The sequence below is a fragment of the Spea bombifrons genome, chromosome 2 (assembly GCF_027358695.1).
Source record: "Spea bombifrons isolate aSpeBom1 chromosome 2, aSpeBom1.2.pri, whole genome shotgun sequence".
Classification (NCBI taxonomy): domain Eukaryota; kingdom Metazoa; phylum Chordata; class Amphibia; order Anura; family Pelobatidae; genus Spea; species Spea bombifrons.
The window spans coordinates 116,163,431-116,187,005 of record NC_071088.1 but is presented as its reverse complement, the minus strand read 5'-3'; the positions used below and the strand labels follow the sequence as shown (position 1 = coordinate 116,187,005).

The window sequence follows — 23,575 nt, the reverse complement described above, 5'->3', positions numbered from 1 at the left end:
AAAACACACTCGTACTCCTCTGTCTGTGTCAGTCTACAAGTTACCGGGAAGAGACAGACAGCCAGTCTGGGATTTCATGCCAGCTTTTCTGTTGTTTTACAGACAATAAAATGCCGGGGACAGCAACTAAGCAGCAGGACGCCCAATCCCTTGGGGTTGGCAGAGCCATCGCTGTGCTTACATCCGGAGGAGATGCTCAAGGTAATATCTATATGGTGTACATTAACTCTTTGATGTTCACATTGCATTAAAAGATTTTACGTAAAGTTCAAGTAACCACTGCAACCACATTAACCAGCGACTCCGGCTTGTTTGTAAAACGGGTACAAGTCATCTTCATGTTTGGTACTTGGAGATGGATAAGATACGATGCAATGAGCTGGGCCAGTGATCTATTATTCACAACATTCACTGACAATATAAAATCTGACATTAAGATTAACACGTGTTAAGACATACTGGTACAGAAGGAGAAGAGGACTTCTTGCAATGAATAACCCCCTTTCTTCTTATTTTGCAAGTGTTATGTTTCGACTGGAAATAATATGAATGTAACCATTTACCTTACAAAAGAGAATATAGAAATGCACTGTGCATTTTTGGCATATCAATAAACGTGTGAGCCCGTGGCATGTCGGAACTGAATAGTACAGGAAAACTTCTACATTGGGTAATTTTAGTGCTGACTTATATAGTTATAGCCTATGATTACTGTCATACTGGAGTTTTTACTTTTTCTTTCTATTACAGTTTGACTCCCTAAAGCAGATCTTTTACAGATTATTGGGGAGGAGGGTTTCACTTTCAAGGCTTTTGCTTTTATTTGTTGTGACTGCTATTGTGAGACTAGTATGATATGGCATGACTCCACAGTGATAAAGCCTCCCCATGTAATTAATCATTTCCAAAAGGAAAGTAACACATTAGTGATCTGTTTGTTGCAAAGTAAGATACTCACTTTCTGTCTATTTTTGAGTGCCCTAGAACTACACAATTTAAAGTTATTACAATAGGGAGACATCAAAAAATTAACAGGAACATTAACATTGAAAATATACAAATTGACAATAAGATAAACACATGTTAAAACATACCGGCGCATAAAGAGAATAAATAGTACATTAGTACATAGTATTAGTGTAGTAAAATAATATCAATAGTGTATAGCCCTGCCCTGTACTGGTTGTTATTATTTCCATGCGATGGATAGTATTCCATACATTAGTCAGAAGACTTATATGGTTTCAGTTGATGTTGATCTCATTATTGTATACATCCATGTATAATAGGGTGAGATGGTCCTGGATAATATATAGTTCAGTGGATGACGAGGCTTGTAAGACTCCTTGTAAGACACACATACACACTTATGTTAACACAAGCGCTTGTATATACACATTCATGCTAACACACACTCCCTCTCACACACCTACACATTCACATTCATGCTCACGCACACTCCCTCTTGCACATTCATGCTAACACACACTCTCACTCTAACTTGCATACATACTCCCTCACCCTCTTACCTCGGCCGCAGCTTTCTGGCTGCAAGCACACTGCAGAATCAGCTTCGCTTTTACAGCTGGGTCACTTAACATCGTGTTGTGTTACTGCCTCCGTAAATGTCTCAGTCCAGGTTGGACCGGCCCTTTTCATGAAGAATTTTTGGCCGAAAATTGTTGTTCTTTTCATTAAGATAAATGAGTTCTTTTGGCAAGAGAATTTGATAACAACCAACTCCCCTATTAAACCCAACAGGTGGTAATGAAGGAGGCAGACAGAATTAGCAGGACTAATTAAAGGCAAAGTTCATAGTCACGCGCTGCACAGATAGATTAAAAGTGTTCTAAAAAAGTAATTTTTTTCAAGCAAGCCAAAATAATCCAACCAATATTATAATATTCAAATGGCTCTATGTGTTATATAGCTAAGTAAGATTTTATAGAATCGATTTAACCGTGGGAAAAGGAGTTATAATGATAAGTGTTTAATGTGGCTTCAGTCAGTGCCTGTTCCTCATTCTGTAAACATGGCATTTCCTTGGCAGGAATGAATGCAGCTGTCCGCGCAGTTGTGAGAGTTGGAATTTATACAGGAGCCAAGGTTTACTTTGTACATGAGGTCTGTATCAGAAATCTGTGTAATCCTTCCCATTTTAAATATTGTTCTAAAGTTTGCATTAGTTACACAGTTTCTTTTTCTTTTATAGGGCTATCAAGGTCTAGTCGATGGAGGTGATAACATACGAGAAGCTACGTGGGAAAGCGTTTCGATGATGCTGCAGTTGGTAAGGCCGGCTGGTTTCTTAAATGGGCACTGTCGCCAACACAAATCAACAACTTCTAATATCTGTCTTCATTGTGCATCATCAGGGGCAATTGTCCCCCGGGTCAGTCCAAAAATCTTTATAAAGGGTCCTGGACTGGGCTACTCATAGAGGCAATAACACAGTGGGGTCACGTAACACGATGCAATGTGACCCTGCGGTAAAAGCGAGGCTACTTACACAGAGTGCGAGCAGCCAGAAAGTAAGCTGCGGGCCAGGTAAGGGGGTAAGAGAGTACATATGTATGTTAGAGGAAGAGTGTTGTTTAGCGTGGTGTGTAAAAGGGAGTGTGTGTGAGCATAAATGTGCATGAGTGTGTATTTGTAAGTGTGATTTAGAAGGAGTCTTAAAAGTAGGATTAGGGGAAAGGTTTGTAAGCCTGGCTCCCAATAACCTACAATGATCTTCTCCATCAGGGAATGTTGCTAAATATAAATAAATTAAAACAAACACTGGAACTGTGCCTTCCTAAAGGGACAGACTAGTCATACATTATTTTTTGTATTTTAGTTATTGGAGGTAGAAAGTAAGACTTTCGTCTTAAGAACATTGCATTCTTAAGTAGGCAGAAATCTTACTTTATAAATATAATGTGTAACTAGACTGCCTCTTTAAAGAGAAATAAGTCAATTTTCTGTTTATCGTAAGTATGCGTACTGAACTCTAGTATGCATTTTACACTTACACTGGGCTCAAGTGTTCCTTATGGTCTTAATTGTACTTTTGTGGGAAATACAAAAATGCTAACTCTTTCATCATTGTATCTTATTTTTATGGAATCAAATGTACAATTTTTATCACATCACATCACAGATTGCAGATTTTAGTCTTGCTAGAAATAGCCCACCCAACTACTCTTTGAGAAAGTCAAGGGGTTAGGTTGAATGTAGAACCATATGACATATTTTTCCGTTATCTACTTGTCAAATCAGTACTTTTTAACTAAGATCCTTTTGTGAAATTATTGCCCTTAGTGGAGTGCTAATGATAGGTAGACCAAGCCAGACTCCCAGCTCAGCTAGTAAAGCTCTCCTGCATCCATATGAAGGACCAGAATACTTGACAAGCTGAGATAGGCAGTCACGTCGAGCGAACACCAGCTCATCAAACTATGCTATAGCTTTTACACTAAACTTGACAAAAACTTTTCAGTTTAATGGTTGCAACCCTCATAATTTTTGTATTTTCAGTATATTTAAAGCTTAATAGTAGCCTCACAAAGTATTGTTCTGGAATCTAAAGCTTGCGCTTGTCAGGTTTTTTTGGTTCTTTTTTTATATCGACAGGGATCCTATAAAATAAAAGGGTTCCAAGGGTTGGAATAAATCGGGGTGATTCCGAGAATCAAAGTATAGACTATTCCATGCTCTATTCTATTATTATATATTCCAAAAAAAAGGTAACAAAATCTTAAAATTATTTTTAGTATTTTTATTATTTATTATTAGTATTTATTATTTTTATTTTTGTTACCTTAAATTCATACTGCACATGATGAGTAATTAAATGTGATCCATTGGCCTTAATTTATTAAGAAAATATTATAAAAGATAATGACTGTTTTACGATATGTCTCCGTTTCAGTCATACTGCCAGGGATTGTGCGAAGCTTGCTCAGAAATCTTTTAATATTCCTTAGACTCTTCATGACATCTTGACATTATCTTTTGAGGTTATCATTTGAAGGCAAAGGATACTTTAGTCTGGGGATATTCTATACCCAGGGAGGTATTCTCAATGTCAAAGGCAAAAATAACCCATCACTTTGGTTCCAAACGAGGTCAAAGTTCTACCTAGAGTCAAATTTCAAATGCCACACATAAATAGAAATGATACCCGTGACCTTTGCATTTGTGTGTGTGTGTTGCTGTTAGAAATAGGTAATCATAAGACTCTATTTAGTGTTCAGTCTACTAGACAGACTTGACCTCAAGCAACATTTCTAAATCATTTAAGTGATGCATAAGATATACTACTAAGTTCCGTTTTTTTTTTAATGGAAAGCTAAAATCTATAGGAGCGATACGTCTGTGGTTTATACACGTTGGCACGTGTCAAGAGACAGTCCTACTTAGTTTCTTCACGTCAGGGAGAAACCGTTTTAGAAACGTATGAAGGTCAGATTGCTTTAGCTGTGAGTGTCTGGTTTCTGTTGCCATGGCAACAAGTCCTAATCACATCATTTAAAATAGAAAACAAATTGTATTGCTTTTTGAGTTAATAAGAGGAAATTTTGTTGTGCCCGCTTTTTAGTTATTCCAGTAAGTAAAGTAAATATAACGATGTCATGATTTAATCAGTTTGATCGGTAAAATCCAAAATGTTCCCCCAAAACATTAAATGAAGCGGTAAGCAAAACCGTGTGTCACATGACCACAAGTTGGAATTAAGGGTGACCTGAGAAAATTGGAACTCTCTTTAAACTTTTGCTATAATAAATATTTTTAGGTTTAATTATACAATTGTTGCAGTAGTAGGTATAGCAACCCCTCTAAAATTATTATACATATATAAAGTAAGAAAGACCTGTTGACATTGTGCAGATCTGGATGTTACTACAGACTGCATCACCTTGAATGCCATCTATATAACCGGTATGAAGAGTATGCATTTCATTGACATCTTCACTCACCTCAATATCCATTCAAGAAGAAACATGCTAAAGGATCTCCTTTACTGTGCTTTACTGGTATCCGCAAGGTCACAGGTGTAGACAGACGGTTATTGCATTTCATGGCTATTAACCCAGGTAAAGATATCCCTTGTCATTGACTTATATTTATAGTAAGTGAATGATCAGTTTGCATGAAATATTAAATTCTAGTTCCGCTTATATGTAAGTAGAACAAAAGCTTTTTGTAAGGTTTGTGGTCTTCATTGCAACCGTGTATGATGACCTATGCTTGCCTGTCATTCATTGCACCATGTTGTCCAGCATTGGAAACGCTCCAGGTTTTCCCTGGAGTCTCAGAGTGCAGCCCTGCTAACAAGAGTCTCTGGGTCACTCTCATCTTTCTCCAGACAGCCCCACTCCATGTACTCCTACGTCCTCCCCTCACAAAGCCTCTCCACCTGCATGTTGTATATAAGAATTTCTAGAAATGTGATGGGGCTTTATCACATCTGCAGCAAACTCTAAGGAATGGGCCAGTTCTTCTTCAGAATGTACGTTAGTTAACTACTTTAGGAGAAGTACTCGATCAAAGGTTATCGTGCATGCAGGGCATTAAGAAAACACTACAAAAACTACTTAGTTTGTGTTTTTGAAATACATTGAAATCTAAAAAGCTAAAATATTTGTTTGTCAAACTCAGCCATTAGAAGAACAGGTCAATTAACATTTTTATATCATGTAATGTCAGACAATCTGTTTAGATGTTGTGAATTTCATGTCTACTAAGTGCCCAGGCATAATCTTTTAATCCCTGATTTGCCATAATACAAAAAGGTGTGATATACAGTATATATTTATATATAATAATGCCTGCTATTTTCCCCATCACACTTTTTCCCCACCATACCTAATTTGATTTGTATTAACCCTGGGTGCAGCTGCAATCCTTAAGATCAGTAGCCCAACCTCATGCTGATGAGTTCCAATGAGGATGAGGATATATATATATATATATAATATGTATATATGTATATATATGATTCTACCATTTTGTTGATTCTACTGGAAGTAATAATAAATCTGGTACCTGGGTTGGTCAGATTTTATAATTTTTTTTTGATTTTGGGCAACTTCTAAAAACTTTTTTATTTAAAAAAATGTTGAGAAGAGAAATGCAGCCGAGTGTTGAATGTGCTTATCTTTCTATAGGGCGGCACAGTAATAGGAAGCGCCCGATGCCAAGATTTCCGAGGAAGAGAGGGTAGACTTAAAGCAGCGTGCAATCTGGTAAAGAAAGGCATTACCAACTTATGCGTTATTGGTGGAGACGGCAGCTTGACCGGAGCTGATACATTCCGTGCAGAATGGAGCGGCCTGCTTACTGACTTAGTTAAAGCAGGTAAGCATCTTGAAATATTGCTTCCTTGGGCTCATTTACTCTTTAGTATTAAGTGTAACTCCACATACTCTCCTACTTTATTCTATAAATAAATGCACCATTAGATACCCCATTTCTAGTTCTGTTTAATGTCCAATCCCTGTCCAGAAATACTTCTTTCATCAAGCAAAAAATGTTTCCACGTTCATTTTTTTTGCTGGGAACACTTAATTGTCATGCGGCACAAATAGCCACTGATAGGTTGTTACCATAGAAACTTGAAAAAGGGGTACCATAGAAAAAAAGGTTCTTAATTTTGTTTAGTATAGGTGGAAAAGTACTTTTAAGCTGTCTTGCTACAATGTTTTTTGTTTCTCTTCTCAATTTTCTTTTCTCACATTCCCTGTCTCTAACAACAGTTAGGATCTGCTTGAAATAGATAACGTAACTTGGCGCATGGTTATCTGTCACCATGAGGTCTTCTCACTTACAATAGTCCTGTGCTCCTTAGTTCGGTCAGTTTTTAAATCTTTGAGGACTGAATGCAGGACAACTCATGGAAAATAGGAGTTGCTGAGAGTTTCTTCTGTTGGCATTCACAAGTTTGCCAAGAGTTAACATCAACGTTGGCACAATGTAGAATTGGAATAGACCCAAAAGACGTTGAGTGTCCTACTTGTACTCAAATGAGGACATTTTAAATACCAGCTCTAGGAGTCTATAATCACCTAGACAACACCTAAATAACCACCTGATTTTGCAACTGCAAATAAGAAGGCTGACCACAAATGTTTAAATGGCTTGTTCTACTATTTTAAACAAAATAATAAATATTAATAATAAATATATTTAATGGAACCGATGGTGTATTTCTGTAGGAAAGATCACTGCCGATGAAGCAAAGAAGTCTAGTTTCCTAAATATTGTTGGCTTGGTGGGATCCATTGATAATGACTTCTGTGGAACAGATATGACTATTGGTACAGATTCGGCTCTCCACAGAATCATGGAGATAGTAGATGCAATTACAACTACTGCTCAAAGGTATGGTTATAAATGTAATCTTATTTTGTCTATAAGAGGGTTTTCAGTTGGTCCTATTTATTCTGGGACACAAATAAAAATGTGCTATGCAGCCCCAGGCCATCGTTCTTCTTTTTGGCATCTGAGTCATTAGACAACAGACTTCAACAAAGTTGAGAAATGAACAAGGATATGAAAATGTAGAAGTATATTTTAATATTTTTGCGACAGTAGTTCATTTTAATATATATATATATATATATATATATATATATATATATATATATATATATATATATATATATATACATATATATATATATATACCGGTATATAAATATATTAGTTAGTTATGTCACATGTTAGTGCAGAGTCTATTTTAAGAGCCATTAACCAAAAAGTTCTGCATATATGAACTAAGTTGATCAGTGGTTGGAAGAACCCTGTGTCACTTCATAAGGACTTCATTGCACTAGTAAAGGTGTCCCCGACTCAGCTAAGTAGTTGTGACAGCTTGTTTAACAGTGTCAATTATTTATTGTTGCATTCTCAGAATAAATTGGAACTGGTTTATATCTGCAGTAGAGGAATAACTTTGTGATTAAAGGGATAAATAATGATTCTGGTGCAAAGATTGGACAGCAGTGAATGGGAACATCTCATTAGTAATTGGCCATAAGAGCACTTTAAACAAAACCCCCATGCTGCCTATAGATTGAATGCATTGGGGGATTATGTCATGCATTTTTGAAGTGTAGGAAAAAATGCCAATTTAAAGAGATCACAGCTATCTTATACATTTTAGTGCATATGATACCTGGTGTGTCACTTTAACATCAGAGATGTTATGATGTCTGATGATGTAGAAGCTTTGGCTAAACTCAATATTTCATGACGTGCATATGATATTGTTTTGTGGTAAGGACTCTGGGATTATGTTGCTTGGGGTTTAATTGTATCTTTTATGATATGTAATGTTATATAAAAAAATATTTATTTTCAGTCACCAAAGGACCTTTGTTCTTGAAGTGATGGGCCGTCACTGTGGGTAAGTGCAATCATTAATGTTTTAAAAAACATTTTAGTGATCCTTTTATAATTCAGTTCTTTAAATGCAACTTTTGACTAAATGTGCCAAGTCGAATCGGAGGAACTTGTCCGTTCATTGATGAAGCAGGTCGATTGGGAAGAATGCAATAAAGTGAGGAAGTAAAGCTAGTAAGCTACAAAGTATTATTCGGCGGCTAATGTTACTTGCCTTTGTAGCGTACTAGATTTACCTTAATCCTATGCAAATCTACGCCTGCGTGTTTATGTAGGACACATTCTATTTCCACCAATGTGGATGATAATGTAGGTGATAATTTTAGAGAAATAGAAGAAACAATGGGTCATGGGAGATGTAACAAATAGGAATATTGATGACCACAGTATCAAAATTGGATTTAATATTCCATTCCATATCTGTATCACCATTCCTATAAATGTCTTAGTCTCTTAATATCCATAATGCACAGTTTCAGATCTTCCTCTTAACTTTCCAGCTCCTATAGTAGTAAAGGACATTTTAAAGCTACTTAAGCCTCTTACAATTGGTCCAGGGACCCTCAGAATGGCGGGGCCCTGGAGCAATTGCTTTGTGTGCCCCGCCATTAATCTAACCTGTGTTTTGGTCAAACTCTGGGTATTATAACACACAGTGCTAAAACCCACTTCTGTGTCGACTTTTAGATTTGATAATTAAGGTCCTTTGAGTGGTGAAGAAGGGGATAAAATTCACTCTACTTCCAGTGGACAAGTTTACGGAGTATCCCATTTTGAATAGACCATGACACTAGGCGCTGGTCTCTCTTCTCCCTCTTCCATACGCCCATAGGGTGCAAAGAGGCTTGGCTGATTAGGGTTAATTAAAGCGTATTATGTAAACATCTGTATTTGTAATTCACCAGTGTAGTCTACATTTCACTAACCATTTTAATTCTCTCGTGCCGGACTCTAGGTACTTGGCATTGGTGACAGCCCTAGCATGTGGTGCAGACTGGGTTTTTATTCCAGAGTCTCCACCAGAGGAGGACTGGGAAGATCATCTTTGCAGAAGATTACAGGAGGTACATCTATATATATATAGATATAGATATTATGACATAAAATTAGCTGAAAGGTTAAAACTTTTATTATCAAGAAAAACTAAATGGCTGCTACCAAAACTAAAATTTCTTCTCCTATTAAAAGTCTGTGAAGAATGTATAAATCTGTCATAAGGATGATGTTTCTCATGTCCTTTTTATCTTTGGATTCAGTGGTCAATCCAATTTTAATTCTCCAATGCTGATGAAAGCAAGTCATAGTGCAACTGAATTCCCACCATCCACTCTTTATGTTCTTTTTATTTGCTTTCATCAGTATCCAGAAACTCTTTTGTTTCTTTTTGTACAATTCATTGTCAATGGCGAATAGTACAATGGAAGCGGAGAAGAGGGTACGTGACATAAATACAGATTCAACACAGTACAACAAGGGAGATTAGTTCAAAGAGAAGAAGTTTTACACAGAGGGTGGTGGATAAGTGGAACAGTCTCCCAGCAGAGGTAGTAAGGAATTTAACATGCATGGCATAGGCATATCGCTATGCTGAAAGTAAGAGAAGACCATGGACCAAATGGGGCTTGAGGTTTTCAGGCAAACTAGATGGGCCGAATTGTTCTGATCTTCCATTACATTTTGTGTTTCTGATATGTATGATATTTCCCTAAATTTAATAATACATTTTTCTCTCTGAACCCATGGAACCCTATCCAATAAAACTTATTTCATGATTGGTTTTCCATTTAAATTCTGTTCCACTTTTCTTTCTTTCCTAATTTCCTTTCACAATCTTAATCCCTTTAAGTAAGATAATGCATATTTCTGAAAAGAAAGGCGAAATGACCCCAGAAGGGAGTTAACAAGACAACGAGTAATTGAAATTGATTGAAACATTCATACATGACTTAATACACGACTGACTGTGATAATTAAAAAAGAATAACAAACTGTTCTAAATCAGCAGCCACGCAAGCTTAGAAACAATATCAGTAGTCGGTTGTAAGACATGGTGATTAATAGATCAATCAATAAAGGGGTTTTGGCAGTCTGCAAAGCTGAATCCTATTAGATAGAATGCATCTACATGTAAAGAACAATGTATGTAATGTCTAGGAAAACACCTACGTAAAAAAGTAAACTTAGGGGAGATTACTATTGGGGGGGATAATTCTCGTGATTGTCCCACAAGCAGCGGGCAGCTGCCAACCATTGCTCCATACACACCCGATCCGCTGCTCCAGCGGCAAATAGGGTGCTGCAGTCTGCGGCCACCAGCTGGAGATGCCTGCCTTCTGCGGCCTGTTGTACCCAGCCTCATTAGGTGGCCGCTGGCCTTACAGAGCCAAGGCCTCCTCGTTATCCAGTACCAGCCCCGATGCACCGAATTGGTGTACATTCCTTTAAAAAATAAAAACTTGAGGAAAAGTGTTTGTATTAAAAACACAAAACGTTTTTGTTGAAAATGAAATGAATAAAATATGTATATATATTTAACAGAAATTTCCCTCAAACGGGAACGAAGCACTTGGTTTGCATTTAAAGGCCCACGTCCATGAATGTAATACTCCTCAAGTTCTTTGACATGTCTAACAGCTCCTCCTGGCTGTGGAAATGCTAACGACTTTTTTTTCCAGACAAGAGACCGTGGATCAAGATTAAACATTATTATTGTTGCTGAAGGAGCAATTGACATAAGTGGCAAACCTATCACATCTGAATATGTTAAAAATGTAAGTGTTGTCTAAATGTTTTAATTTTTTAGGTGTTGCTCAAACATGAACTAAAGATCATCCAAAGCAATATTTATAAGGTTTACTCGAGGATCCTTTCACAAATGTTTCCCATAACTATAAGTATATTATTGTCAAGGCAGATGTGTCCCTCAAGAGCTCCACCTTGCCCAATAAAAAGTCATAGGTCCAGTTACATCTCATTGTAATTTTATACCCTGCATTGCCTTGAGAATCAGGAAAGACTCTGAATGAAATATTTTTATTGGGAAAATCATCAGTCAGCTCCACAAGAGCCTCAAACCATCCAGACCACACTAATGAGTTTGCAGTGACATGTCCATAGGCGTTTCTATCTCCATAGCCTTTGTTCCATAACATATTGCTACATCTTACTGCTGTGCTGTGAACTCATTTTCTCCAACCAGATACCCATAATGACGGTCAGAACTAATTCAACCAAAGATTCATTTCTTAATTAACAGTTCTGGAATTACCTTGCCCCCAACCCCCTTCCCCCCGGACCCATAAATAATGTCACAAAGGCTCTCCTGTTAAGATGAGCCTGAAATATGTAAGGAGAGGAAAGGGACTTAGGTCACGTGAGTACCAGTATCATGTAAGCCAAACAGACACTTTTACTCAAAACGAGTACCGTGATCTATTCTTTATTGCTTTTAAATACATAGATTACGTGCATTTTCCTGTGTACCATCCCTTTAACCAAATGACTTACTGCGCTCTCTCATATACATGCAGCTAGTTGTTAAACGTCTTGCATATGATACAAGAGTCACCGTCCTTGGCCATGTTCAGAGGGGTGGAACACCGTCGGCCTTCGACAGGATTTTGGTAAGAATTCTTTTTTTTTTTAACGTTATTAATCCATAGGAAATGCACTGAAATTGCCATGATCAATAATAAAATAATAATTCTCAGTAGTTATTGTTTCCGTAACTTATTTTGGTTCTATGTTGCATATCGATTAACAATAATAGTAGGGTATACCTATTATTAATCACTCTTACTTACACATTACTTAGAATTAATTGCCATGTATATCACTAACTGGACAGTGGAACCGTAATACAGGCGAATATGTGAAGAGAATGGCTGACCGTGATGCTCTCTTTGATAGGGAAGCAGAATGGGTGTTGAAGCTGTTATGGCCCTGTTGGAGGGGACACCTGATACACCAGCTTGTGTGGTCAGTTTGACTGGAAACCAAGCAATCCGTCTGCCCTTAATGGAGTGCGTTCAAGTGGTAAGTTATATTTCACCCTACATTCTGTGACACGCAGCCAGCGTCGGAAGAGCGTTTAACTTGCAGGCAGGGTCCTCTTTACCTAATGAATCCTTTTGTCTTCACCCGTCTATTCTAGTTTTGTCATACTCATTGAATACATGTACTGTAAGAGGCGGATGGGCACCACTCATATCCACGTGTACCCCATTCGGAGAAAATACATTTGATCTGAATAAAAGATGGGTGTAGGCATCCAAAAGATGTGTACTTGCTTCCTGTGAAGCAGCTAGTCAGCAAGGGATAAAAAGCAGTATATTATAAAAATACATATAATTGTATCTTATGTTTGTAGTCTGTATATGGAAAACTGAATACATGTACATAGGGCTGCAACAACTAATTGATAACGATTTTCATTATCGCTTAGTTGAATTGATTTTATAGATTATAAAATGAGGTCAGATTATAACACTAAAATCCAGATCCCCCGCAGCGCTGCAGGGGACCTGGATCCTCCTCTCTGGCAGCTGGTGAACGTGCGCACAGACAACCTCCACTGCCCTTCACTTCCACTGGGGCTTCTATGACTGAGCGCTGGCATCACGTCACATGACCTTCCGGTGCCCAGTCATAGAAGCTCTAGCGAAAGTGCCAGCCAGCAGCAGAGGTTCACCGGCTGCCCCCACTAGACACCAGGGGGGCATAAGGAATATCAGGGGGGTAGAGTGGTGTATAAGGGGGGTGTAAGTCATATCAGGGGGCACAGTGGCATATAGGGAGGTATAAGGCATATCCGGGGGCAGAGTGGCATATAGGGGGTATAAGGCATATCAATATAAGGCATATCAGGGGGGGCAGAGTGGCATATAGGGAGGTATAAGGCATATCTGGGGCGGAGTGGCATAACCGGGGCACAGTAGCATAGAGGGTGATATAAGGCATATCAGAGGGTGCATAAGACATATCTGGGGGTGGAGTGCATATAGGGGGTATAAGGCATATCAGGGGGGCACAGTGGCATATAGGAGGTATAAGGCATATGAGGTGGTCTTAAGACATATCTAGGGGGTATGAGGCATATCTGGGGGTGGAGTGTATAATGGGGGTATAAGGCATATCAGGGGGCACAGTGGCATATAAGAGGTATAAGGCATATCAGGGGGGGGGCAGAGTGGGCATGCCTGGGGTCAGATGTGCATAACTGGGGGCAGGTTGGCAAATAAAAGGAAATAAAAACAAGAAATGCATTTTTCTCAATCATAATTTTTATTAAATATGAAAAAAATAGTTTTACATGTGAATTAATATTTATTACTTAAACTTTTTTAGGTAGTTAAACCTAGTTTGAGAAATATTGTGTTTTGGTTCTTGTACCTTTTAAATATAGCTTGTATTGTTATTATATCAGTAAAATAAGAAGGCAATTAGAGAAATTACATTGTGATAAGAGATCAAAGGGTTAATGTAAATTTAAAGTTTTTTTATTCTGATGTTTGTTTTTAACAACCAGAATCTTTTTATCGTCTTTTGCTTCTATGCAAATCAAGTCCACTTGAAAACAATTTCAGTTTATACAAATGGATCTTTGAATAATGTTTTATGGGCATTGGTTTAATGCATTCTATGTCTTGGTTTATTTTGTGCACAATGAATGTTTTTAACTTGGTCTATGTTTAATGTTTGTATCTTGACAGACCAAGGATGTGACTCAAGCAATGAACGAGAAGAGATTTGATGAGGCGCTAAAGTTGAGGGGAAGGTAAAAACCGATTCTTTCCTACTAATCTACAAGATATATTTTTTCCTCAGGTTAATAAGTGTTCCTATGCCATGTGATAATAGGAGCTAATGATACGGTTTCTATCTGTACTGAACATGCACAGGCCTTGCACGTTTCCCGAGTCATGGGGTTCAGAATTGACCCTTGGAGGCTTGAATCTAAACATCAGTTAAATAGAACCTGTCTTGCATAGTGCAATAGGCTAAAAGGTCTCAAAATGCAACACGCGATGCTGAGATCTAAGTCAAAAAACAGGTGAGAAACAAAGTTATTGACATCTATCGGTCTGGAAAGGGTTACAAAGCCATTTCTAAGGCTCTGGGACTTCAGTGAACCATGGGGAGAACCATTATCTAAAAATGGAGAAAACCTGGAGCAGTGGTGACGACTCATCAAGGTGGTCAGAAATGAACCCAGACTAACACGTACAAGAACTGCAGGCCTCTCTTACCTTAGTTAAGGTCAGTAGTTATGATTCTACAATAAGAAAGAGACTGTGGGAAAGTTACAAGGCGAAAATCACTGCTGACCAAAAAAAGAACACAAAGGCTCATCTCACATTTTGCCAAAAACATCTTGATGACCCCCAAGACATCTGGTGTAAAGCTTACACAGAATTCCACAATAAGAACATTATACCAACAGTCAAACATGGTGGAGGTAGTGTGATGACCAGATCTGCCCGTGAAACCAAGAGACGTTCTTCTGTATATTAATATATACACCCATTACAGGCTAACGTTTAATTTATACTATTTTGCAGGAGTTTTGAAAATACCTGGAATGTTTACAGGACATTGGCTCACATAAGACCACCTTCTACTAAGGTATATAACTTTCCAGTATAACTATTTCTTAGCCCAGTGCTGTGTAATTCTAAGCCTCAAGGGCAGCAAACAGGCGACAGTGTTTGGATATTCCAGCATGAGCACAGGCATCTAAAAAGCCATTAAATCGCTTGTTTTCAGTCAAGGATGCACAGATGCCTGATTGTGGCCCTCAAGGCTTGGAGTTGAACAGAACTGGCATAACATAGAATAAATTGGCATACATTGTTCTCTTTACTACATGCTGCTGGTTATCTACATGCTGAGATAGCTATGAAAGAGTTATTGTAATGTAGTCAAAAAAATGTAAATCAGGTGTTATGGAAATGAAAAACTACAAGTCTGATTCTACCCCTAAGGTTATCGCCCTGAACATGAAAACGTGAGAAAAACATTTTGTGCAAAAATGAAAACAGGGTACTTATATTGGCCGTAGTGCGTGATGATCATCCAATCAAAACGTAACCTACTTCTTATAATTTGGATTAGTCAATTTTTTCCACTATAGAGAAAATGAAAACCAGAATTTCTGTTACTGCAAATATGCATCTAGATTGCATTCTAACTAAATCATTAGTTAACTTAGAATAATATAATATATATATAAATATAATTATATATATATATATATATATATATATATATATATATATACACACACACACACACATGCGCACACACCCAAAGTACTTTTCCAAGTAAAAATAATACATATTGGTCATCCCTGTGGTTGAGGATTTTTGTTCTTTCTTCCAGAGCGGTTATAATCTAGCTGTGCTGAATGTCGGAGCGCCGGCTGCCGGCATGAACGCGGCAGTGAGATCTGCGGTCAGAATCGGCATCATTCAAGGTCACAGAATGTTTGCTGTCCACGATGGGTTTGAGGGTCTTGCTAAAGGCCAGGTCAGTTCTTTCCTGTCAGTAGGAACCAACGCTTTGTGTGACATGTGTTTATTGAACCTGTATCCTTATACCTAATTTCACATAACCACAACGTATGTAATGCCAGAACTTATCTGTAAAGAAAGCCCAAAGCGAAATACGCATGCGACAAATATTTTATGACAATACAAGGCAACCTCTTTTACCTGTTATACTTATCTGTGCTGGAATATCCAGAGAATTGTATTTGCAACTTACCAATTCATTGTGCGCTAAGAATGTCGGGCCCGGACACATTGGCGTTCTTTAATGCATAGCTCAATCTATGAGATGACCTCTACATGTCACTTATATCATTATGCATTATATAGCGCCAACCGAGCTCTTGCTGGAAATCGCCTACCAACTGCTACTAATATGAGGGCTCTTGGGAAAGTGGATGTTCATTTTTCTAACTGACTTCTGAACCTAATAAAACTCGATGTGTCTTTTTTGATCATCAATGCAGCCTTGGGAGGTTTGTGACAGGTACGTCAAGTGTGGTTATTCAGATTGTATTAAATGTCATACCTGGTAGCACTGCGCAGTTAATGAATAGATATAAAAACAGCATCTTACTGGAAAGTACAATCGCTTCAAAGTTTGTATGATAACAGTTTGTTTTAAAGTGAATGTTACGTGATCTGGTCCATTTGATAGGAATAAAATGTTTCCATAGATCACGCCAGCTAAATGACGAGCACATTTTTAGACTTTTGCATCTGAAGTGGTCTTTATGGACACAGTACTGGATTCTATACACAATGCGCCATGGAGATCTATTAGCAGGGGTGAATAAAGTTTCTAGCAAGTCCCTCTGAGCTAATGACAAAAGTAGGAATTTTGCCCATGATAAAGATATATTGCCTGTTAGCATGTAATTTGGTATTTTCAGAGTAATTGAAATGAACAGTCAAATCCAAAAATAAAAAATCATAGTCCTGGTGTATTTAATGCCTTTGTTTTATATGTCTCGGCAATGTATAAAGGCACAGGTGTTATGAATGCCATTTTTATCGGCATCAGGTGTCTCAAAGACAGAAATAGAAGCTAGATTGGGTTCCGTGCATATTTCTCTCCTGCATTAGTGTTTGTGGGAGGACATGGGAATGTATGCGAATTATTATCTTTATGCAGATGCACATTTCCATTAGCTAGATTCTTGTGTTTGTGATGGTATTGTTTATTCCCTTCATTCTAGATTGAAGAAATTGGCTGGAGTGGTGTTGGTGGGTGGACTGGACAAGGTGGCTCCCGACTTGGAACAAAAAGGTGACAATATGTAATTTGTGTATGTATGTGTGTGACTGAAGTATATGTGTATGCATGAGTGTGACTGAAGTATATGTGTATGCATGAGTGTGACTGAAGCATATAACCTGGGGAGGATTGCCCCCCCCCCTTCGATTCTATGTTTGGTCCACCATGACGTACGTATGCAGGAACTCTCTTAATGGGGTTTCAAAGGATTCTACAAAATCTATTTCCCAATTAAGAGAACATATTGATAAATCAAGCTTATCAACATTTAATACAAGATAGTTCCAAATTCACAATCTAATATAATAGAATAAATATATTGAATACAAGATTCCAGTAGAGGCCCCTGCCTTGCGCATGTATGCACAGATCACCTTCTGTATTAAAGAAGGATGTGCATGCGCAGTAAACCCTTACGTTGGGACTCTGATCACAGTACACCTTTTGCACACAATAGAGGAACGTATGCCATGCCGACATATTTCTCTGTTTTGGAGGCGGCTGGAGATTTGCACGTTTTGTGAGCGCCTTAATCCTCGGTGTATGAGACATACATCGTTTATTATACCAAAAACCAACAGGAGGATAATGGGGCTTAAAAAATATTTTGTATTGTTTTTGTCCGTTGTTTGTACGCGCTAACAGTTTTGTGATTATTACAACAGAGTTCTGCCAAAGAAACACTTTGAGGCGATCAGTGCAAATATTACTGCTTTTAACATACACGGGCTGATCATTATTGGAGGGTTTGAGGTAAGTTTTGGTTTCTATTATCAGCCGCCATTTCATGGTAATAATTTACCATTAATAATAATCTGTCTTCTGTTCTATGTTTGGCTGGATGATGCACCCACCTACATGACTGATGAAGATTGTGTGCAAGGATTCCTCTACTAATATACAATGGAACATATTATAGTAGTCTTTAAAACCTCACATTTTGTCCGTTCCCTGCACACAACTCCCACCCTTTTATTCTTTGTTTTGCCTTTTCTGCTTCAATTTTTTATCCTTATCTACCTATTATCAACCTTTTCCTTCCACTTCCCTTCTATCCCTAGATATACCTATTCTCCCATCAGTGACACAGAGAGAGAACATATATATATTTCTATTACACGCCTGATTACTATCTGATCACTGACCGGTGGCATTTCAGATCACTGGTTATTGATCAGTTTTATTGATCAGTGTCAGTGGCCTAATGATTAGCGGCTCTTTGGGGCACTGATCATGGTCAGTGTCAACGATCATCAGCCAGTAAGTATTATACACAAGTACCTCATTAAGTTATACCTGCGTATTATACACCGGTGCGTATCATACAAAGTACAGGAAGCATGTAGAAACATTGGCTTTGAATGCCCATATTATTCTTCTTTTATTCTGCCCTGAATTCAGAATATTCAAAGTTTCCAGAGCACGTTATGGATTTCAGGCTGAGGCATGCAAATCTTCATGCCTTGTTTGTATACGCCAGCTATATGTAAACCTCTCAGCCTTCTGCACTTTCACCTATAGCTCAAAGCTACGTATAAATCGGCAGACACGTGCGGCAGACGCCTTAAAAGATTTCAAGAAATGTTATGATTTTTAGTTATGTAGCCATTAGATTTCTTTTGAAACTGACATTTATCTCGATTTGATTTGTGGAGTTGAATTAAACACAAACCCCCCTTTTATTTACACAGTACTGACGCCGGTGTTTTTATTGATTCACTTTAACCACAATATTTCTATTTCTATATACCTAAGGCTAGGCGGAATTTGGTTTTACGGCAGACCTCTGATCATCATTTAGGTGGCTGCTGTCACTCAATTCCTACTCCATTGCTATTGCTGTTTATTGAATTAGTTTATATGCCCCCTATAGCTACTATACCCCCATACAGCATAATGTACTGGGATATATAATCCAGAAGATCTCCAGAAGTGAAAAATTACTTGTCAATAAGTTCTCAAATACCGTGCCTTTATTGATCTTCTTTATTTCTTCTAGGCTTTCACTGGTAGCTTGGAAATTATGGAAGGACGTTCTAAATTCGAGGAGCTCTGCATACCTATTGTTGTTATACCTGCCACGGTTTCAAACAACGTTCCAGGATCGGATTTTAGTATTGGTGCGGACACCGCTCTGAACACAATTACTACTGTGAGTATATCAGTGAGAGATGCCTGTCCTGTAACAAAACGCGGACCGACGAACTAAACTAAAGAGAATAATCCATGTATATATATAAAAAATATATGGATGAACTGCTTAGGAGTTCTGTGTCGCTCGACAGATACTTTTTTTCTTAAGATATCAGCCATGGCTATATTTTATTAGTGTTTCATAAAATTCTGAAGCTCCACTACCTTTATCAATGCAAAGCGTACCGCACCATCACCACAAACCTGCGCGGACACCTGCTGCCGCTGAATGGCTGGTATAAGGAGGTATCTGTAGGTATATGGTAGGCATGAATATGCCACATTGCCATGTCAGATAGGTTTTATACACGACTATTGGCTCAATTTCAGGAATTGAAGATTGGTTCATTTAAAATTGTAGCAATCAGCACCATAGAAGCATAAACAGCGGAGCCATATGATCCTTCTAGTCTACCACTGGGTCCTTGGTCTACTCAGGATAACCTTATGCCCATCCCATGCATATTTAAAATCACTTACTGTATTAACCGCTACCGCTTCTGCTGGAAGGATGTTCCACTTATCTACCACCTTCTTACATTAGTTCTAAGCCTCCAACCTACCATTTCTCCTCCTGTTACATTTTGTTGAATTAGAATGATGTATTTAAACGTTGTATGCTGTTTGTAGATCTCCTCCAGGATACCATTGTCTCACCAAAATGATCTTATCATCTGCCTCCTTAGACCTGTGATCGAATCAAACAGTCTGCTGCTGGAACAAAGAGAAGAGTATTTATCATTGAGACCATGGGAGGTTATTGTGGTTATTTGGCCACAATGGCAGGTCTAGCGGCCGGAGCCGATGCTGCTTATATCTATGAAGATCCATTTTCTATCCACGATCTACAGGTGTGAATTATTTAGAGAAACAGACTTGTCGTGATTCATCATGTGTGAAGATTTTGTCCTAATATGTTGTCGTTTGGATTTAGATGAATGTCGAGCATCTGACGGACAAAATGAAAACCACTGTGAAAAGAGGATTGATTTTAAGGTAAGCATGATGTGTGGTGTGCAGCGTGCTTGTTGGGTAGCAAGGAGTTTCCAGAAGCCGCTTCATGCTTTTAATGTTAAGTTGGTGTTTTGGATTCCGTTTGGCTGCCCTGAAAAACATGCTTTATTTTTGTGATAGGAACGAGAAGTGCAGTGAAAACTACTCTACGGAGTTCATATTTAATTTGTACTCGGAGGAAGGCAAAGGCATCTTTGATTGCAGGAAAAATGTGCTGGGTCACATGCAGCAGGTAAAGTTAAGAAGAAAAAGGCTTTATTCCCAATGATGTATTTATGGGACCCAACACAGCTCTCCCGACAACTCATTTAGTGAATAAATCCCAACGAGACACTTGGTCGCAACCAGGGTTATTACCGTATGTGAAGCCGATAAGCGTTGTTTTGGGCTATTTGCTTTATGACCGTTATGCTGCAAGAGTTAAAAAAGTTTAAGATATCAGACTTGGTTCTCTGTTGAAGTGATACATACTGCATCTTAATATATTCTAACTCAAGGCAAATATTTTGTTTCGTTATAGGGAGGAACACCTACGCCATTTGATAGAAACTTTGGCACAAAAATGGGTGCCAAAGCTGTACTTTGGATTACTGGAAAAATAAAGGAATGCAGTAGACATGGTACACGTTATCACAGAAACATATTTGCCTATCATTGAACTGACCGGGCTAGCTTGTGTAGTCTTCTGATGTGTTATTCCGTCCCGCAGGTCGTATATTTGCCAACACTGCAGACTCCGCTTGCTTGCTGGGAATGAAGAAACGGAGCCTTGTGTTTCAACCCTTGACAGATCTTAAAGATCAAACGGACTTTGAGTAAGTTGAAATGAAATGTGAAATAGAAGTGGTGCATGCAGCCTATACAGATTATATATATATATATATATATATATATATATACATATACATATATATATATATATACACACACGCTCACACACACACTCTCACCATTCTGTATCATCAAAAGGGGTAAAAAGTTCTAGATTCACACAAGAAAGGTAGAGAAGGTGGTCGTATAAATTCTGAATCTATCATCATAACTGTTTCTAGTAAAAACCCATGAAAAGCAGGACTGTTACTGGATATCTAATTCACCGGCTGAGATAATGCATTTAGTGGCAGTAATTAAAAATTAAAACAGTGCCTTTCTTTCATTTTTTGTCCTTTTGTTTGAAATTAATCATTACACTATAGGATACGGTTTCATTTTTATATATTAATATTCTTTTAATTAAAACTAAACACTTAAAAAAATCCCTCACTGTTTTAGTCTCTGCCGGGAAGCTGTTCCATTTATCAACCACCCTCTGAGTTCTCTCGGAGAAAGTGTATGGATACCAGAGGTTATTTAAGAGGGAAGAGGTTAATGAGAGAAGTGGGAGTAGATAAATGATTACGACAAAAGTATTCTAGTGGAGGTGATGAGTGCTGAGGAAATACAAGCTCAGGTCTATAGTACACCTTTTTTATTTAAGCATGTACAGAAAAAACGGTACATCTGTGAACTCGAGAGTTACCGACCGCTAACAAAATCTAGAGGTAGAAAGTTGCCTGATCTGTGACATGATTTCAGCCAGCGAACACATTTGAAATTGGATATACAGAAACAAACCATGGGATTACTCGGTGAACTGGAGAAATTGAAAAGCGCTCCTCCGTAGAATCGGATGTTGCACGCCCTCGTCTAAAGAATGAAACCATGGCAGCATGATCAAGCGCTGAAGCGTGAAACGGGTCAAGCGTGAGCCTCCTGGTCCTGAGAAGATCTCCCTTTCGTAAAATCACACTGCTATCGAACGCGCGCCGCTTTGGTTTCATTCTTCAGATGCAACGTTCGGCATTTTGAATGCCAGCTCAAATCTTACCTAACAAGAGGGTAACTACGAAGTGGAATAGGGTGCAGCCATAGACAATGCGGGAGGGACAGAAAATGAGCCATTGCATATAGCATTAGTCTTCATTTTCTGCTTGTGATGGAAACGTTGTGAGTTTGTCAGCAGTGGAAGCAGAACCGGAAGACACCAGCGGTGACGTATTTACCCTGGGTGCGGACCTAGGGCAGCGTCCCTAGCGCCCTTTCTACGTCTGCCATCCCCTCTGTGGAGTGCTGGGACATGATGTTATATACCCTGGTGCCTTTCAATGGAGTGTATGGGGTGGGTCGAGGAGAACAGCGCTCTTTCCTGTAACCGACCAACTCCGCAGGGCACACCGGGGCAGATCGGCCGCTCCCCAGCTGCCCTAGGCCTGGGCACATCACTGGACACCAGCAGATAGTCCCAGGATCAATATCAAAAAGAATTGGAGGACTCCAGTGTCAAACCTATCCACAAACCATGTGGGTAACGAATCACCAAATTAACATTTTTTTGATTGCTTTCTCTTAGGCATCGTCTACCTCAAGATCAATGGTGGCTAAAACTCCGGCCCATCCTGAAAATCCTTGCAAAATATGACATCTCCCTGGACACGTCTGAAAGAGCACATTTAGAACACATTACCCGTAAGAGTTCTGTGGAATCCCACATCTGAGACGGGAAGAAACTCAGTGCTCTGCACAGCGTGTTTTACTAGTAGGTTGCGATAGATTGTTCGACGTTCCGTTTACACATGCAGTATTATCAGGATACACTTTATGTTTGCTTAAGCAAAGTTTTCATTGTAAAATAAATAAAAGTTGGATATTAGTACACTTTCATCAAGCAAAAGAGGGCACATTGCAGCCCCCGGAACTACATGTCCCACTCTGTGTAAGGGATTAGATGTGCATTATACCCCATGATTTACAATGCATCTACATAATGTGAGTAGAAGGGTACATATAATTACGTTCATATGTTTTGCTTCAGTTTCTGTAGGGTTAGTGGTACTGGGTTTTCTGATAAATGCATGAACTCTTGTGTAGTGACCTTACCAAACATGCCATATTTTAATAATAATTTATCTAGAATAAAATTCATTGAGCCATTGGCTACTGTGTCTGTGTACATCCAACAAAGCAACACATAAAAATGAAGAAGACAATTGTGTGTTTTGTGATAACAAAGGAAAAGGGAGCGTCCAGCGGGCCGACTGTCTAATGTGCGTTAAGCTAGAAGGACTATGTTGGTGCAGTCTCTGTGCGGCAACGGTGGCCCCTGTATTCCTGGAGTAACTCTGAGGTTTATTCACTA

The 23,575-nt window shown here is 38.5% G+C and overlaps 1 protein-coding gene across 1 annotated transcript in view; it reads left to right on the top strand.

Annotated features, from left to right (window-relative positions):
* PFKM (phosphofructokinase, muscle) overlaps positions 1-23,373 on the top strand; it is a 28,561-nt gene extending 5,188 nt beyond the window's left edge. Inside the window, exons 3-24 of the mRNA XM_053455820.1 lie at positions 103-201; positions 2,051-2,124; positions 2,213-2,290; positions 6,153-6,342; positions 7,200-7,365; positions 8,348-8,392; positions 9,344-9,452; positions 11,064-11,159; positions 11,919-12,011; positions 12,298-12,423; positions 14,100-14,164; positions 14,949-15,012; positions 15,769-15,915; positions 17,135-17,205; positions 17,859-17,946; positions 19,193-19,345; positions 20,073-20,237; positions 20,321-20,382; positions 20,521-20,632; positions 20,921-21,020; positions 21,110-21,215; positions 22,790-23,373. Of these exons, the coding sequence (XP_053311795.1) occupies positions 103-201; positions 2,051-2,124; positions 2,213-2,290; positions 6,153-6,342; positions 7,200-7,365; positions 8,348-8,392; positions 9,344-9,452; positions 11,064-11,159; positions 11,919-12,011; positions 12,298-12,423; positions 14,100-14,164; positions 14,949-15,012; positions 15,769-15,915; positions 17,135-17,205; positions 17,859-17,946; positions 19,193-19,345; positions 20,073-20,237; positions 20,321-20,382; positions 20,521-20,632; positions 20,921-21,020; positions 21,110-21,215; positions 22,790-22,934 (2,354 nt within the window). The 3' untranslated portion in view covers positions 22,935-23,373. The remainder of the gene's footprint in view (positions 1-102; positions 202-2,050; positions 2,125-2,212; positions 2,291-6,152; positions 6,343-7,199; positions 7,366-8,347; positions 8,393-9,343; positions 9,453-11,063; positions 11,160-11,918; positions 12,012-12,297; positions 12,424-14,099; positions 14,165-14,948; positions 15,013-15,768; positions 15,916-17,134; positions 17,206-17,858; positions 17,947-19,192; positions 19,346-20,072; positions 20,238-20,320; positions 20,383-20,520; positions 20,633-20,920; positions 21,021-21,109; positions 21,216-22,789) is intronic.
* The last annotated feature ends 202 nt before the right edge of the window (positions 23,374-23,575 follow it).